We start from the raw sequence: 20,496 nt of genomic DNA on the forward strand, positions 1-20,496 counted from the left end.
CAAGGATCTATATAACCATCATATGAGATAACCAATATTTAGGACCAGTAACAATGAATATATGTACCTTATGCATGGTAATATGATAATAATAACAATAAGAACACTTTTATGGGGATAATGAATAATATGGGATAGAATATAATGAGAAGTAATAATATGGATAAATAATACAATGAGAATAAGTAATATAGGATAATAATACAATGAGAAGTAATAATATGGATAATATATGATGAGAAGTAATAATATAGATAATAATGACAATGAGAAGTAATAATATGGATTAAAAGAGATAAATTGTATAATGTCATGAGAAGTAATAAATATAGATAATACAAACAATGAGAAGTAATAGATATGAGATAAAATGCATGAGAAGTAAATAATAAAGGAAAAAAAAATATAAAATAGATCATAGAAACAGAAGAGAGTAAATAAACAAAGTAAAATATCGGATAAGTATGTCATGGAAGTAATAATACTAGAAATAATAAGAGAAAAAAATATGAAAGTAATGTAGGTCATGAAAAGAAGGAAATAATATAGAATAATACAATGAGAAAGTAATAATAATGGAATTAAAGGCATGGAAAGTAAATAATATAGAGAATAAGTACATATGAGAAGTATAAGTCATGGATAATTATGCCATGTAGAATAAAAATAAGATAATAATACAATGAGAAGTAAAAATAGGATAATTATAGTCATGAGAATATATATATGATAATATAATGAGAATATAAAAAAAAAAAAAAAGAAAAAAAAAAAAAAAAAAGAAAAAAAAAAAATATGAAGATATAATATAATGAGACAATAATAGTAGAAATAATATGATGAAGAAGTAAAATGAATAATTATATAAATGAAAATAATAATATGATAATAATTTGAAGTATAATTATTTGATAATATTATCCTAATAATACAGTATAGATAAATAAATAATAATACGTAATACTAATATGAGAATAGATTTGTGATATATAATATTTTTGTATAATACATGTATAAATAATAAAAATAAAAAGTAGAACTCTCAAGTACATATACAGAGATAATACTAACCAAAATCAGAGTACGTTTTATTGTCGAAGAACCAAAAGCAGACTTAAGTTAATATGTCGCTCCCCAGAACATACATCAATCTAGAAATTTAGGGATATGAAGTTATATTTTCCTTGATTCAAAGCTCGAAATAGTTTAATTCTATTCCTTCAAAATTAAGGACCTACTAAGTAACCCCACCTTTTTAAATGTTACCTCAATTTATGCAATCTGTAAAATGCGATAATTGTTTAACAGGCACAACTTAAATAATACTTATGTGTCCTAATGAAATACAAACACATAAGCTATAAATATAAATCCTTTAATGTATGGTTCTTAGATGATGCATATTAATAGACGACATCTGAATAAGTCAAAATTAAACAAACAAGAAATTACCTACACACAATTAAATGTTCAAAGGTAAAGGGGGGGAGTTTAAAAAGTAAATTGGTAAAAATAAAAATGAAAAGATCTATAAAAAAAGACGTAACAAAAGACATAATAAAAGAAACCGGTACAAGAGGTATAGTAAATAAGAACCGTAAAAGATGGTACTGTAATTAAAGAACCGGTAAAGATGTACGAAAGGACGGTAAATAGAAGCATCATAATAAAGAACACTGTAAAAGAGTATCTGTAAATGAAAACGCGGTAAAGAGAAGTACCTGTAAGGAAGAACCGTAAAAGAGTTATCTGGTAAATGAAGAACCGTAAAAGAAGAAGTATGCGTGAAATGAAGTAACGCGGTAAAAGAAGTAATCTGTAAATGAAAACGAACCGTAAAGAATATCTGTAAAGTAAAACCGTAAAAGAAGTATGCTGTAAATGAGAAACCGTAAAAGAAGTATCTTAATGAAGTATCTGCCAAATGAAGTATCGTAAATGATATCTGTAAAGAAGATCTGGAAATGAAGTATCTGTAAATAAAGACCGGTGAAACAAGAAGTATCTGTAGAAGTGAAAGAACCGGTAATAAGAGTATCCGTAGAGGAAGTACTGTAAAGAATTAATCCTGTAAATGAAGTATCTGTAAGATAAGAGAGACCGGTAAAAGAAGAATCATGTAAATGCAAGTATCTATAAGACGAATCCTGTAAACGAAGAACCCGTAAAAGAGGTCGTACCAATGAAGTACTTAAAGGAACCGTAAAAGAGAGTATCTGTAAAAGAGTATCTTAAATGAGATATCTGTAATGAAGTATGCGGTAAATGAAGAGGCTGTAATAATGAACGTATCTGTAAATGAGTATCTGTGAGCATTGAAGTGATCTGTACAATGTAAGTAGCTGTCATGAAGAACCGTAAAAGAAGACTGTACATGAAGAACCGGTAAAAGAAGAATCTGTACATGAAGAACCGGTAAAAGAAGAATCTGTAAATGAAGTATCAGTAAATGAAGAATCTGTAAATGAAGTATCTGTAAATGAAGTATCTGTAAATGAAGAATCTGTACATGAAGAACCGGAAAAAGAAGAATCTGTAAATGAAGTATCAGTAAATGAAGAATCTATAATTGAAGTATCTATAAATGAAGTATCTGTAAATGAAGAACCGGTAAAAGAAGTATCTGTACATGAAGTATCTGTACATGAAGAACCGGTAAAAGAAGAATCTGTACATGAAGAACCGGTAAAAGAAGAATCTGTAAATGAAGTATCAGTAAATGAAGAATCTGTAAATGAAGTATCTGTAAATGAAGTATCTGTAAATGAAGAATCTGTAAATGAAGTATTTGTAAATGAAGTATCTGCAAATGAAGTATCTGTAAATGAAGTATCTGTAAATGAAGTATCTGTAAATGAAGAATCTGTAAATGAAGTATTTGTAATTGAAGTATCTGCAAATGAAGTATCTGTAAATGAAGTATCTATAATTGAAGTATCTGTAAATGAAGTATCTATAAATGACGAAGCTGTAAATGAAGTATCTGTAAATGAAGAATCTTTAAATGAAGTATCTGTAAATGAAGTATCTATAATTGAAGTATCTATAAATGAAGTATCTATAAATGACGAATCTGTAACTGAAGTATCTGTAAATGAAGAACCGGTAAAAGAAGTATCTGTAAATGAAGAACCGGTAAAAGAAGTATCTGTAAATGAAGTATCTGTACATGAAGAACCGGTAAAAGAAGTATCTGCAAATGAAGTATCTGTACATGAAGAACCGGTAAAAGAAGAATCTGTACATGAAGTATCTGTACATGAAGAACCGGTAAAAGAAGAATCTGTACATGAAGAACCGGAAAAAGAAGAATCTGTAAATGAAGTATCAGTAAATGAAGAATCTGTACATGAAGAACCGGAAAAAGAAGAATCTGTAAATGAAGTATCAGTAAATGAAGAATCTGTAAATGAAGTATCAGTAAATGAAGAATCTGTAAATGAAGTATCAGTAAATGAAGAATCTGTAAATGAAGTATCAGTAAATGAAGAATCTGTAAATGAAGTATCAGTAAATGAAGAATCTGTAAATGAAGTATCAGTAAATGAAGAATCTGTAAATGAAGTATCTGTAAATGAAGTATCTGCAAATGAAGAATCTGTAAATGAAGTATTTGTAAATGAAGTATCTGTAAATGAAGTATCTGTAAATGAAGTATCAGTAAATGAAGAATCTGTAAATGAAGTATCAGTAAATGAAGAATCTGTAAATGAAGTATCTGTAAATGAAGAATCTGTAAATGAAGTATCAGTAAATGAAGAATCTGTAAATGAAGTATCTGTAAATGAAGAATCTGTAAATGAAGTATCTGTAAATGAAGTATCTATAATTGAAGTATCTATAAATGAAGTATCTCTAAATGACGAATCTCTAAATGAAGAACCAATAGAGAATGAGTCTTCAAGTAACGATATTATACGTAATGAACCATCAAGTAGCGTAATTTTAAGTAGAAATTCTTTAGAATGTAGTCAGAGGAATACAGATTCTTTATGTAATGAATCTTTAAGTGATCCATATAATAATTCTGATCATTCCTATTCTCAAGATTCAAGTTATTTTGAAACAGAAGACGAGAATTCAAGTTCTGAAAATGAAAGTATGTATAATCCAACTACTCAAATACTAACTAATAATAATTTATCTAATTCCGATCCAAGTATTACCCCTTTAAATGTTGAACGTACAGATGTACGAACCTCAAATATTGTTACTATAGATACAGAAGAAAAAGATAGTACCCCCTTAATGTTTGGTCGTTCTCTTTCTTATACATTCCCTTTTTACATGCATACTACACCTTTATTAGATACATATAGTTCACGATCTGTACGTTCATATAATTATTTTGAAAACGAAACTAACCAATTCGAAGAAAATCAACAATTTGAAGATATTCATCACATGTACAATGAATTTCAAACAGAAAATTATATAAATGAGCAAGAAAGTATACCCATAGAAACTTTTGTTTCTAATAATATATTAGTTCAAAATGAAATCACAGAAAAAGGAATGATTCAAAATGAAAATGTGATTGAAATTGAAAATGTGATTGAAATTGAAAATGTGATTGAGAATGAAAATGTGATTGAAATTGAAAATGTGATTGAAATTGAAAATGTGATTGAGAATGAAAATGTGATTGAGAATGAAAATGTGATTGAAATTGAAAATGTGATTGAGAATGAAAATGTGATTGAGAATGAAAATGTGATTGAAATTGAAAATGTGATTGAGAATGAAAATGTGAATGAAAATAAAAATGTGATTGAAAATAAAAATGTGGTTGAAAATTATTCTAGTTTGATTAAAGAACATAAGATAAACATCTTAAATGTGCCGAATGATGAGAATAATACAAGAGAAAACGATATAACAAATAATAACAATATATTAGGAGATCCATTAGATAATGAAAACATTACATTGTCTTATAAACCTTATAGTACTTATAATTGCATTTCTAATATAATAGAAGAAGAAGATGAAGAAAAAAAAAACCTTTTAAAAGAACAAAATTCATTTTTTCATTATTTAAATAATAGGAATGAAAACAAAAATATATGTGATAATAAGAATTCTAATATTGAAAACATTTGTAAACATCATAATTTCCCTTCATTAGGATTATATGGTGGATTACTAGAAATAGATATTAATAAAAATAAAGATTTCTATAATAATGTACCTATTATGGATGATTTATTATTTAAAAGAGAGACAACCGAAGATTTTTTGAAGATTTATCTTGAGAATAAAGGTAAAAATATCATATCACATGATTACAACAATACCTTACATCGTTTAAAAATGAAGAAAAATCATAAAGATATAATACATGACAAATTACATTTATATAATGAATTAAAAGAATTACCAAAACAACAATATAAAGAATCTTTACTATCTAAATCAATATACGATAAAAAAATATTAGAAAATGCACCTATTAATTCAAAGGACAATTATTCTAAAGATATAGATATAAATAAGAATGATAAAACAGAATTAAGAAATGAAAATATATCAAAAGAAAATAATGAAGAACATACAAATATTTTTATGAATGATATATCTTATGAAGGATTACATGGAAATGATAAGAACGTTTTGAATATCTTTAATTTATATGATAATATATATAGTAAAGAAAAATATGAAGCATCAGAAAGTCATTTAGGATCTTATTCATGTATTATGAATGAACCAACAGATTCTTATTATTCACATATATATAATAAATATGAAAAGAAAGTAGATGATACCATAAATTCACAAAGCTTTTATGAAAGAGATTTATTAACACAGGAAAACCATGAAAAAAATCTCATTCTTGATAATAAACAATCTGATATTAGTTGCAATTTTAATAGTTCTTATAATAATAATGATTTACTAAAATACAATAATAAATATGAATATATATATAATAATATTTACTATGATAAAAATTCTCATTTATACAATGAAAATAAATATATGGTTCCTAGTGTTAATTGTTTTATTAAGAATGACGACGATTCCTATGAACTTTGCCCTTTCCCATTAGAAGGTGAAATAAAATCTATAAATTATCATGAGAAAAAAAAGGGAAAGAAAAGAAAAATAATCAATAATGAAGATATGAACCTTAATTTAAAAAGAAGAAAAATTAAATATAATAGAGATATTTCTATTTCTCATAGTTCACAATATGTCAATACAAAATATAATTATATTCATAAAAATAATGAAAAACAAAAGGACTCACGAATATTTAATAAAGATAATAAGGATCATAACACTTTAGCTTTAAAAGAAAAAAGTATATTAAATATTTATAATCTTAAAAAAGAATGGGAAAGAAGATTATCTGTTTCAAAAAAGAAAAGTTTATGCACACAAATGTGTATCAAGAAAATTAAAAAAAACACTCAGAAATCATGTAAATTATTGAACATTAAATATAAGGATTTAATATATTCAGAATTTTTTAGAATGTCATCCAAGAGGGGAAAAAATAGTAGTGAATTATTGGATGGAAAGGAGAATGTAGAAATAAATAATATAAGTGCTTCCTTGAACAGGGAGATTTCTTTAATGGAAAATAAGAAAGAAAGAGATACATTGAGAGGTGGAGAAAGAGATATATTGAGAGGTGGAGAAAGAGATATATTGAGAGGTGGAGAAAGAGATACATTTAGAAGTAGAGATAGATATTCATTTAGAGGTAGAGATAGATATTCATTTAGAAGTAGAGATAGATATTCATTTAGAAGTAGAGATAGATATTCATTCAGAGGTAGAGATAGATATTCATTTAGAGGTAGAGATAGATATTCATTTAGAAAAAGAAAAAGAGATACATTTAGAGGTAGAGAAAGAGATACATTTAGAGGTAGAAAAAGAGATACATTTAGAGATAGAGAAAGAGATACATTTAGAGGTAGAGAAAGAGATACATTTAGAAATAGAGAGAAAAATTTATATAAAGATCATAATTATGTAAATAAATATCATTATATAAATAAATACTACCCAGAAAAATATTCCAGAAAATTTAATTATAACCATTCAAGTTGTTCTTATCATAATACACAAAAATATGATTCTTCAAAGAATAAACCAAAAGAGAAACCATATAAAATTACAATAAATAATAAGAAACATGAGGAAAAAAAAATATTAAAATCCTCGATAAGAAATGACGAAAAAAAAAATTATGATAGAGAAAAAAAGGAAAAATGTGTATTAGATAAGGATGTTCAACATAATCTAAATACAAGTGAGAAAAATAATTTAGAAAATAAAAAATTATTGCCATCTGATCAAAATATTAAGCTAGTAGAAGAAAAAGTAGATGAAATAAAGGATGACAAAAAGGATGAAATAAGGGATAAAAAAAGTATCAAAAAATATAGTCAAAATTATTATAGGCAAGATCCCCAAAAAAAAGATAAAGACAATGTGGAAAAACAAAAGAAAATTTAATATTAAAAAAAAATGAATCCTATATATAAAGATAATAACTTTTAAGAAATTATATTGCATAATAAAAATATAAAATAAAAAAAATAATATATATATATGACATATATATATATATATATATATATATATTTTAATATCCTCCTCTTTTAATATTACTATTATATGCTATGCTACGCATTAATATTTTTCATATATTTTTTTACACATATTACATATTTTTTATATTACATATATTATATATTTTTTATATACACATTTTCTTATTTAACTTTTCCATGTTGATATACAATACATATGGATGATAACCATATGTTATATTAAAAAAAATATATTATATGCATAAATATATATATATATATATAATACATTATATTTATTCAACATGAACAATAAAAAAAAAAAAAAATAAAATAAAATAAAAAAAAATAAAATAATTAATGCGTTCAAATAGTAAATTAAAATCAATGAATGAAATAAAAAAAAGAATCATACAACATAGTCATATATAACGACACACATGTATGTATTATTATATAATAGGATAAATGGTTCTTCAGAGTTTAATGTATTTCACATTATCTCTTATGTCGAAAGGGTTAATATTTTTGTCCATTAACTTTTTCTCATGCTAAAAAAAAAAAAAATAAATAAATAATAAAATATATAATAAAATGAATTTAAAAAAAAAAAAAAAAAAAAAAACACATATTATCTTTATATAACAATAATAATATTATGTAAATATATTATTTGCTATCACAAACGTTTACATAATATTAAAGTTATAATTATTTTTTTTACCTTCATTAGTAGAGAGTTTTCTTTTTTCAATTTTCTATTTAAACGTTGTGCCTCCTTAACAGCTTTTTTCCTTTCCTTTTTTTCTTCTAACGTTTCGTTTTTATCCCTCGTAGTTTTTATCTACATGGAAAAATAAATATAAATAAAAATAAAACAAAATATATATATATATAAACATATTTTTATATATATATTAAAATATATTATTTTTTGGTATCCCCTTTTTATGTTCTTACCCTCTCTAATATCATATAACGCTCCAATTTGTTGTCATCATTTTTTTTTTTATTTTCATTTTCATTTTCATTTTTTTTTTGATTATTATTTTTTTTTTGCAAATTAAGTAATAAGGATGTTGGTTTAATTTGTTTGGGTATAGTTAATTTATATGGATGATTAGTTGTATTTGTTTTTGTTGTTAAAACTGTTTCACAATCATAACTTAAGGATGAAGAAGAATGTTCAGATGTTTCAGAATAGATGTCTTCATCATCATAATAATTACCTCCTTCTTCTTCTTCTTCTTCGATTTCATTTTCATTTCTATCATTTTTATCTTTACCTTCTAATGAATATTTTGTTTTATTTTTTATTTCTTCATTTTGTAAATTTACCATTTGCATAATTTTTTTCTTGTCCTCATCATTTATATTAACAATAATATCATCAAGTTTCAATTTAGCATTTTTCCCTTTTTTTTTTTTTTTAATAATTCTTTTTATATCATTGACAGGATTAGAATTATTTCTCAGTTGATATTCAACCAGATCACTAAATTTTATGCTGTCCATATTATTTTCATCAATTTCATTTTCATCATAATTTTTTTTATTTATTTTTGTAGAAACATCTTGATTGTTGTATAAATTCATATCGTTTAATTTTTCATCAAAAATAATTTGATTCTCATTATTATAATTTTTAATTATAAGATTATTTGTATCATCATTTGTATTATCGTGTATGTTATCATTTGTATTATCATGTATGTTATCATTTGTATTATCATGTATGTTATCATTTGTATTATCGTGTATGTTATCATTTGTATTATCATGTATGTTATCATTTGTATTATCGTGTATGTTATCATTTGTATCATCATTTATGTTATCTTCATCGTCCATATAATCAATACTGGGTATATATAAAAATGGCTCTACGTTACCCCAAATTAATTTTTTATCAATCTTTAATTCTTCTACTTCTTCTACATTTTGAGCTTCACATACAAAATTATCATTTAATTCTTCATAATTATCCATATCAAATGTTTTAAACAATTCTTTTTCTTCTTCATTATTTGGTAGTATTTCAAAAAAATTTTGGGCAGTTTTATTTTTTATTTCTATAAAATTTTTACTTATTGGTTTTAAATGTTGTTCATAATCATATCCATCATTTGGAAAATAACAATCTCCATCTAAATATGACAATTCATTTTTTTTGTCATTGTATTTTTTTTTGCCATTATTTATTTTGTCATTATCATTTATTTTGTCATTATCATTTATTTTGTCATCATTTTTTGTATTTTTTGTATTTTTTGTATTTTTTTTTTTATTTTTATTTTTATTTTTTTTTTCATTTTCTTTAATATTGCTTCCATTTTGATCTTCTTCATTTATTTCCTTCTTAACAATATCATTCTCATTTATTATATTTCCATTTTGCAATTGTTCAATATTTACATTATCATGTATAAAAATATCTTTCTTTTTCCTTTCTTTTGCATTTTGACATGATTTCTTTTCCTCATTTAACATATCATTATTCTTCATATGAGACTTTTTTGTTCTACCCATAATTTCTTTTACTAAAATTTTTTTCTCACTTTCACTTAATTTTTCTTTAATACCAAAATCTAAAGGATTGAAATGTTTTAACATCTCTTGTAATTCTTCTTCCTCATGACTATTTACATTTTCTTCTCTTTTGAAAAAAAAAGGACTCTCTACATACTCGTGTTTTTCATTGCGGTCTGAATTTTCGTATGTAACATCATTGTTAAAAGTAACCTTTTTTTTGTTCATATTTTGATTATTCAGTGTATGTATATATATATGTATATGTGGAAATTATTTTAAATAAATAAATAAATATAAATATATATATATATATGTGCTACAGATAACCCCGTTAAAGATTAGAAGAAAACTTATTAAAACGAATATATGCAACAAATTAAATATAAACAAAAAAATATTTATATTTTTTTAACTTTTATATGATATGTTAAAATAAAACTTATCTTTTTCAGTCTGGAAATATAATAATATACATTTCTTTTAAGCCTACATTTGTAAGATGATATATTTATATATATATATTATATTTATATAATTTTTTTTTTTTTTATGATAGAAAAAAATTTATCAATATATAAATTTTATCTTATTACTTAAAACAAACCCTTCTATTATTTAATATAAAGTTATATAATTTTATTTATTTAATTTTATCTTCAGTGACAAAAAAAAATTTTCAACATCATTAAAAAAAATATAATTATATATAAATATGTAAAAAAAAAAAAAATGAAAAAGAAAAAGAAAAAAAAGGGTATATATATATATAGTAATAATATATGCAATAATGACTGTAATACCAATTGGGGGTTGATAATTATTTTGAACCCTTATATTTTAAAAGTTGATAAGATAAAAATATAATTATATTTATAAATATATCAGAATAAATAAAAATTATATACATATATATATATATATATTTGTAAAATGTTATTTATTTGGATATATTTATATTTATTATGGAAAAAAATGGTGATCATATTATATCCTACTGATTAAAATTTTTTATTTCATAAATAATATATATATATATAAATACATATTGTATTTTTTTTTTTTTTTTTTTGGAGGGCCCTTATATTTAATTATCCCCAATATATTATTCTATATATACAAATAAATATATTCATCTTTATATTATCAAATATAAAGTTGAATGTTATATAATTTTAACCGGAATATATACATTTTTTTAAAATATATTATATAGAACAAAAAAAAAAAAAAAAAAAAAAAAAAAAAAAAAAAAAAAATGGATGCAGGTGCTTCCATATAGAAATTAATATTTGTTATGATTGGTAATATGTAGAATCCGGTCAACATAAATAATATGTACATATATATATGTATATATGTTTATTTATTTTACAAATACCATTAATTTTTATACCTACAAATATACATAATTTTAATGGTCAAGCAAAATTATCATCTGTTTCCATAAAAAAATGAATCTACTAAGAAGAAATATTTATAACAGTTTTATATTAAAAAATACTAAAATAAAAGTAGGTTATAATAAGGTTCACTTTTTTTTTCACACGGTGGATGAAAAAATAAATTCCATAAAAGAAAATGAAGAAGCATATAATTTTGAAGATACTATTATTAGACGTATAAATAAAATGAATAATACAGCATTAGTATTTACTTGTGAAAATATAAATAAAAAAAAAATAAATAATCCATATATATGGGAATTAGTATATAATAGAATAAATGAAATTTATCATTCTTTTTCTTTAACAGAAATTATTGTCTTATTTCATGCTTATTGTAATAGTATATCATTTAATATTAATATAATGGATTCATTAATTAATTTTCTTTGGAATATATTAGAAAATAAAATAAATGAAGTTGAAGATTTATCTTCTTTACTAGCTCTATATGTTTGTGCTGAAAAAACAAAAAATATAACAAAACATGAACATATTAGTAATTTAATATTACAAAGATATATTACATTATTAGAACAAGAGAAAGTTTTTAATATGAATGAAACACGATTATGTATTTTTTTGAAAATCTTATGTTCTCATAATATGAATATAATACAAGTTGATAAAAAATATATTATGCAATTTAGTAATGACATGTCAAAAATGAATATAAAAAACATAAACACCTTGATGCTATGTTTACATTTTTTTATAAAATATAAAATATATGATGAATCATTCATTATTTTATTAAAACAAATACAAAACTTATTAATTTTTAAAAAAGAAATTAACGTAAATGTTATATTAAAATATTTTTCTTTTATATCAAATTTAAGAAATCCTTATGCCTTACAAGAAATTAAAAATGTACTGTCAATAATTTATATGTCAAAATATGAAATTATTGGCGCACAAATATGATAATACATATATATATATATATATTTATATATGTACATTTTTTTTTTTTTTTTTTTTTTTTTTTTTTTTTTTTTTTTTGTGTGTGAATATGTTTTTAATATTATATCTCAATCTATAAACTTATTTTGTTAAAACATTAATTGGTTTAATAGTTTCTATTTATTTAATATTTATAATAAATATATGTGAACATATATATATCATGTGGTGGTAAAACTTTTGAGTAATAAACAGGAACCACTTTTCTTAACAAAAAGGTTTTTATATTTACAAATTATGTGACTTCTAAAAAAAAAAAAAAAAAAAAAAAAATGCAGTTATAAAAGGTTCTTCACATTTGTACGAGCTTAATATTGACTCGCTTACACCTTTATTACTTTAATACTCTATTTAAATATAATAAATATATATATATATATATATATACATATACATATTATTCAAATGTCATAATTCCCTTGTTTATAATAAATGTGTTGAATTGGAAATATAAGTTTATGAACATTAGCGTCCACTAAACATATACACATACATGCAACGGATTTTTTTTTCGAAAAATTCAAACATATAAGAATAAATCTGTTTATAGAAGTTTGTATATAAAAGTGGAACATATTTATATAACATTAAAATGTATATGTACAATTTAAATATTAATTCCTTAAATAAATATATATATATTTATTTATTTTATTTTATTTTTTTATGTTGATTTTTTGTATTTTTCGATTTTTTCCCATTTCACAATTATTTTTTTATATAATATAAAATTATATGTATATATATATATATATATATATATATAGATTGTTCAATACGAAATTGTTTTTTTATCCTCTTGTTACACTTTTTGATTTTATGTGAATATAAAAAAAAAAAGGAGAATTCGTAAAATTGTAATAATATTTATAACAATTATTTATAATATAAAAATTATTTTAGTTTTTTAATTTCTCTATAAAAGGTATATTTTTTTACACAACCAATTAAATGTATTTATTTTATAATATATTATTTTTTTTTTTTTTTTTTTTTTTTTTGGCTACCTGTTCATGTAAAATAGTATAATGTTTTTTTTTTTTTTTTTTTTTTTTTTAAAAAGGTTAGCTACTAAATATTCGTTCATAAAAGAAAAATAGGAAACTTTTAGAAAAGTTCTAAAAGAATATAACCTTATAAGTATTAAAAGTAATTTAATCACATATATATATATATATATATATATATATATATAATTTTTTTTATATGTACACTTTTATTTACATTTTTGCTTTGCTTTTATTTTTTATTTTTTTTTTTTTTCTGGGTTGTAGAAAAATTGCAAAACATGTTATTATTTACATAAATTTTATAAAAGTGTGTTTCCGTAAACTGATCTAGTGAACAAATTATAAATATATATATATATATATATATATATATATATATATATAGAATATAAATACATACATATATATATTTATATGTACGTAAAAAGAAAAAAGAAAAAAGAAAAAAAATAGAATATTTCTTATGATTATTTTCATCAGAAAATTGTCATTTCATTATATACGTATGTATATAATATATATATATATATATATATATATTTTTTTTTCATTGTGTTAACGGTGCATATATTTTTTCACCGTTTATATTTTTATTTTATTTTTTCTTATACTTTTGAATCATCGCATGATTTTATATTTTCCATTTTGATAAAATGGCTTATAAGTACAATTACTTGTAATTAAATTATCTCATTTTTTTTTTTTTTTTTTTTTTTTCCGTTTAATAATTATATTTATGTAATACAACAATCATAATTTTTGTACTTTAAATTTTTTGTTTTATTTAATTTTATATTTCTGTTTTGTTTTATGTTCCTCCTTAAATAGTAAGCCCTTAGAATTTTCCTTATAAGATATTACATACAACATAAAAGTATATATAAAATTTTTATTTAGAACCATTCTAGGTGTGATCATAATCTTGAAATTAACGACATTAAAAAATTGTTATCCTATTATTACTTTAATAATATGAATATATGGTTATAGATGATAAAAAGAAGGATAATAATGTACAAACAAAAAATAAATAAAAATAAATAAAATAATAAAAAAGAAAAAAGACAAAATAATTCATTTAATTATATCATTTGGTATATTTTTTCAATTTAAAAATATTCTTATATAAAACACAAGAAGATCTCATAAGAGGCACAACAAAAAAATAAAATAAATAAAATAAAATAAATAAATGATAATAATAAAATAACATTTTGATAGATAATAATTTCAAATTTGTTTTATAAAAATTATTTTTGCATAAGAATATATATGATTCTTCTATTGTATTTCTTTTTTTTTAAGAATAATTAAAATATCATACAACTTAGAAGACTAATAATTATATATATATATATACATGTTAAAAAAAAAAATTGGAATAATTACATATTTGAACCTGCTTATTTTGTTTTATCATTTATCATTTATCTTTTTATTTTTATTTTTATTTTTTTAATATTCAGATGGATAATAATGGAGTGGCTAAAACTTTGAAAAAAGATATTTCATATTTTGATGAAACGAAAGATTATTCAAAAAAAAGGTTTGATAAATTTAATGATATAAATGAAATTATTATTAAACATAAGAAGAATCAACCTCATATAAAAGAAAATAATTTAAAATATATAACAAAAAATGTGAACTATGATAGACTCTCGGTTGTTGAAAAGAAGAAAAACAATGACATTAGTAATATAGATAAGTATGAGAAAACAAAGACATGTTCATACGTTTTAAATAATTTATATAAAAAATCTAATCATCATAATAATAAAATGTATGATGAGTATAAATTTTATGATTATTACGAATTGATTAACAATATAAAGAAATTGAAAGGTTCTAAAAATGTCAAAGAGGAAAGAGGAAAAGGAAATGATAATAGAATAATTGCCAGTGCTACAAGTAATGATAAAAAAATATATAACAAAAAAAGACATAATAATAATGATATTAATAAATATAATAATTGTTGTAGTTGTTGTAATTGTTGTAATCGTAATATTTTTTCTTCTTCAAAAACTTTTAATGTTTGTGAAGGAGATAAGAAAATTTCATATGGAAGGCAAATAACGAATTTGGTTAGTTGCTATAAATATAATAATCAAATAAAAAGTACTTCTAATTTTCACTCGATAAATCAAAATATTGATGATGATAATATATATGTAGACAATCAACATATGTTATATGATCATTATACTGATAATTTAAAATATAGTAATTATAATGAAAAAAATGATTTTTCTTATAATCCACATGAAAAAAAAAATAGTTTTTCCAGTTTTATAAACCCTGCTCCACATGACAGTCATATGGAATTGTGTAAAAAATTGAAGAAATATGTAGAATGTAAAGAAAGGGTTGATATAAATAAAGAGAAGGATTTTATTTTGCTTGGTATATCCAAAACATGTGTAAAAAAATGTAATACATGTTCAGGTGATAATATGACGAAAGATATAGACAAGGATGTTGAAGATGAAGAAAAAAACAAAGACAGTGTAATAATAAAAAATGATATGAAAAATTATATATGTTATAATAATTTGAATAGAAACAATAGTAATATTAATAAGAAAGAAAAACAAAAAGAATGTGATGAATATAATTATAATGATGTTCATGTTTTTTGTGATAATGATCATTTTTCTCATAGTGAAACTTCTCATACAGCCAGAAACTCAAATACTAAATTATATAATGTAAAGCAAAAACATATAAATATAAATATAAATAATATGCACAATAATGTATATCTTATGGAGGGGAAAGAAAAATTAGATTTCCCTTCTATAAAAGAGGAAACCCCATTTTGTATACAAAAAAATTATAAACATGATGATAATATTAAAATGTCATCATATAACTATTATAATGATATGACATATAAAAATGTTAAAGGTATGATGACACACTCTTTATCTGTGCAACATGATATGAAGGAAGAGAAAAATGTATTAAATATAAAAAAGATGCATAGATGTTTTACTATAATGAATAAAAAAGTATATAGTGATTCTGTTTTATGTTTTTATGGAAGAACACCATGGTGTATTAATAAAATTAGAAGGGCCGAAAAAATAGGCCAAGAAAAAAAACACACAAAAAAGGAAAATCAAAATAAAGATAAAAGTAAAGACAAAAGTAAAAATAAAGATAAAAGTAAAGACAAAAGCAAAAATAAAGATACGAATAACATGCAGGATAGAGTAATCAAATATGCTGGTGAGCATATAGACAATTCTTACTGTAAAAATAAAGAGTCCTCAAAAATAGGAAATCATAAAATGATGAAGAAGGAAAAATACTTGAATTCTTCATCTTTATCAATATATGACAAATGTTATAATAAATGGAAAAAAAATAATAAAAAAAGAAGAAAACATAAAAGTGAAGGTAGGAAAGAAGAAAAATATATTTGCTGTTATGATAATATTAAAATATTAGAAGATGTAAAAGAAAGGTTTTTTAAGAGTCATAAGCTTAATATATTAAATGAAGAGAATTTTATTAAAGAGCATCAAATTAATGGTAGGAATAAGGAACATATTGATGAAAGAAAAGAAGAAGATATTTATAAGATAAGTAAAGAGAACACGAAAGAAGAAAGTTACATTATAATACATAAAGATCAAAGGAATATGGAAAATATAAAAATAAGAAGATATAACAATATGAATGATAAAAAACAATTTAGTGATAATAGTATTTTATATGATTGTCTTAAAAAAAATAATAAAATAAATAAATCACAAGACAGTTTTTTTTTTGAATTTATGAAAGGAGAAGTAGATGAAAAACCTAACGTTCTTAAAAAGGACGATGGATTTATTAAAACATTTAGAACAAATAAAAGTCTAACCGAATTAACAAAAAAAATTTCAGATTCTAATTTTAATTCGTTATATACTAGTTTAGATAGAATCCATAAAAACGTTTCTATATATAATGAAAAATTAGAAAGAACAAAGCAGGTACCACATAAAAAAAAAAATGATAACATAGATATTCACGGGATATACAAATCCAACAATTTTTTTAAAAGCATCAATATGATGAGTAGATTATCAAAGTGTTATCATATCCAAACATGTGACCACTCTAATTATGGTTTTATAAAAAATAAAATGAGTAAAAAGGCTCATAAGAAGTTGGTTTCTAAGTATATAAATAAATATAAAAAAGAAGTGATTAAAAAGAAGGAAAGAAAGAAAAAAAAAAAAAAAAAAAAAAATATAAAAAATGAAATATTAATATCGTTTGATGGAAATATATTTGGAGAGGAAAATATGAATGAAACAAAAGAGGAGAATAAAAATGAAGAAAGTGCATATATCTGGAAGAATAGAATAGATAGCAAAATAAAAGGAGAAGAACAGAAAAAAAAAAAAAAAAAAATTGTTCCTACAAATTGAGAAAAATGAAACCTTTATGCGTTGAGAATAAGATGCACATAAAAAAAAATGTACGACAAATAATAAAAAAAAATAAAAATAAAAATAAAAAAATATATAAGACAATAAAATTTTTGAACAATTATAAGACTTTGATAGATCAGTTGAATTTAAAAGGTAATGAAGAGAATATATTAAGTAACCATGTTAATAAAAAAAACAAAATAATAATGAACAACCATAATGATAATAATAATAATAATGATAATAATAATAATAAAAATGATAATTATAATGATAATAATCAAAGGGAACATTGTTGTGAGGAAATAAAAATTAAGGACGGGGAACAGAAATATGAAGGAGATATATATGGAGGAGAAAGAAAAAACAAATATATATATTATAATAATTACTATCAAATAAATGAAAGAAATGAGATACATGATGATAATAATATAAACGATAATAAAAATAATAATTGTGAGAAAGGAGATAAAAGGTGTGAATTAAAAAAATATTCAATTCGTTATGTAAAGGAAAAATATAATTTAGAAAATAATACATATGATATAATAGGATTAATATATTATGGTGACAAATCTCAAGTATATAAATGTATAAATATGAATAACAAAAAAGTGTATGCTATGAAAGTAGTATTAAAAGAGTGTAATGAAATGTTTGTAGATAATTTTATAAAAAAATATTTATTTTTAAAAAATAATCCTCACAAAAATATTATATCTATATATGATATATTTTGTAATAACAATTATATTTGCATAATAATGGATTATTGTGAAGGGTCTACATTGTTGGATTATTTTATGTCTTTAGTACCTGGTTCTTTGAATATATATGAAATAAAAAAAATAATGAAAAACATCTTTATAGCTTTAGATTTCTTTCATTCAAATAATATTATTCATAGAGATATTAAATTAGAAAATATTATGTTTAAAAATAAAAAAAGGAAAGAACGTTTTAATTATCAAGACTATGGTAGTTTTTTGTTTGATAATCATGATGAGACTTCCTTCTCAACATCTTATAGGAGCCTTCATAAGCATGAAATTGAATTGAGTCAAATGGATACCTTTGGAAATAAAAATAAGCAAGGAAAGAAGTATATTAAAAATATATATAATGAGAAACACAGAGATCTAAATATTTTGAAGAAAAATTGTTCACACATATTAGAAAAAAATAAAAACAATATAATGAATGATATTCAATTGAAGGGACCAAAATGTTATATAAAATATGATAATAATATGGATACGTTATTTAATTATGACGATGATAGTAACTGGTCATATAATTCATCTATATGTTATGATATTATACAAGTAAGTGACGAAGAAGAATATGATAATATAAATATAAAACATAAAATATATAAAAATAATATATGTTCTGATGATTCATTAAGATATGATGGAATTTTAAATTATGAAAATTCATTACAGTCTAATAATTCATATGATAACAATTCAAAATATGAAACATTTTGTAACGAGCCATTTCCTTCCCAGCTTTGTTCCATTCATAATTATAATAAAAAAAGTGGATGTTATAATTTTAGTAAATTATATAATAATAAAAAAAATATTAAAAATGAATATATAAATAATAAATCATTAGATTATATAAAAAATAAATCATTAGATTATATAAAAAATAAATCATTAGATTATATAAAAAACAAATCATTAGATTATATAAAAAATAAATCAATAGATTATATAAATAATAAATCATTAGATTATATAAAACCTCATGGAACGAAAGAACATATAAAAAAAGAAATGAAGTATAGTAAAAATACAGAAAAAAGAAAAAAAACTGAAATAAGAGAAAAAAATATAATACAAAGTAATATGAATCCATCATATAGTGATTTATGTATAATAGATATGGATATGATAGAAATTGTTTCAAACACAAAATGTAATGGAATGAATAAATCAAAATTTATATGTGGAACTCCATCATATATGCCACCAGAATCATTTGACGGTATTGTTTCACCTGCTAATGACATATGGGCATGTGGTGTTATTTTATATGCATTAATGGATGGACGTTTTCCATTTGAAATTAATAATTATATGCCTATTTATTTAAAGAAAAAAATATTAATGGAAAACAAACCAAAATTTGAATCATTCATATGGCAAGAACATCTCGATCTTTTAGATCTATGTCTAAGGTTATTGGATCCTAACCCTTGGACGAGAATACAAAATGCTCGAGAAGCCTTAATACATTATTCATTTAGAAATTTGATATAAAATGGAATGATATACGTATAAAAAAAAAGGATACTAATATTTAATATATGTATAAATTTTCATATTGTTTTAACATAATCATTATATATATATATATATATATATATATGGAGAGAGAAATATTTTCAAATATATATATATTTTTTTTTTTTTTTTTTTATTTATTTATTATTATGGAAAAATATATATATATATATATATATATATATATATATACTTACAATAAATATCATAACATATATGCATATTTATTTATTCTTTTACATTTTATATTTTAAAGTGTCAACATAATGTTA

The 20,496-nt window shown here is 21.5% G+C and overlaps 3 protein-coding genes and 1 pseudogene across 3 annotated transcripts, besides 1 other annotated feature; 3 read left to right on the top strand and 1 right to left on the bottom strand.

Annotated features, from left to right (window-relative positions):
- The first annotated feature begins 1,393 nt into the window (after positions 1-1,393).
- PADL01_0213100 lies at positions 1,394-7,473 on the top strand (annotated as a pseudogene).
- Positions 1,394-7,473: a sequence feature (conserved Plasmodium protein, unknown function, pseudogene).
- Positions 7,474-8,026: 553 nt separating this feature from the next.
- PADL01_0213200 (conserved Plasmodium protein, unknown function) lies at positions 8,027-10,307 on the bottom strand (the record flags this gene model as incomplete). Its single annotated transcript, XM_028682303.1, has 3 exons — positions 8,027-8,101; positions 8,275-8,394; positions 8,511-10,307. The coding sequence occupies 3 exons, from the start codon at positions 10,305-10,307 to the stop codon at positions 8,027-8,029; spliced, it is 1,992 nt and encodes a 663-aa protein (XP_028536372.1).
- A 1,226-nt stretch (positions 10,308-11,533) lies between these two features.
- PADL01_0213300 (conserved Plasmodium protein, unknown function) lies at positions 11,534-12,451 on the top strand (the record flags this gene model as incomplete). The annotated part of the gene is made up of 1 exon (XM_028682314.1): positions 11,534-12,451. The coding sequence occupies one exon, from the start codon at positions 11,534-11,536 to the stop codon at positions 12,449-12,451; it is 918 nt and encodes a 305-aa protein (XP_028536373.1).
- Positions 12,452-14,966: 2,515 nt separating this feature from the next.
- On the top strand, positions 14,967-20,200 carry PADL01_0213400 (serine/threonine protein kinase, putative; the record flags this gene model as incomplete). Its single annotated transcript, XM_028682325.1, is given in 2 exon segments — positions 14,967-17,915; positions 17,933-20,200. 2 exon segments carry the CDS (start codon positions 14,967-14,969, stop codon positions 20,198-20,200), a joined length of 5,217 nt encoding a protein of 1,738 aa, XP_028536374.1.
- Positions 20,201-20,496: the final 296 nt, after the last annotated feature.

The sequence above is a fragment of the Plasmodium sp. gorilla clade G2 genome, assembly GCF_900097015.1.
Source record: "Plasmodium sp. gorilla clade G2 genome assembly, chromosome: 2".
Taxonomy (NCBI): Eukaryota; Apicomplexa; class Aconoidasida; order Haemosporida; family Plasmodiidae; genus Plasmodium; species Plasmodium adleri (nom. inval.).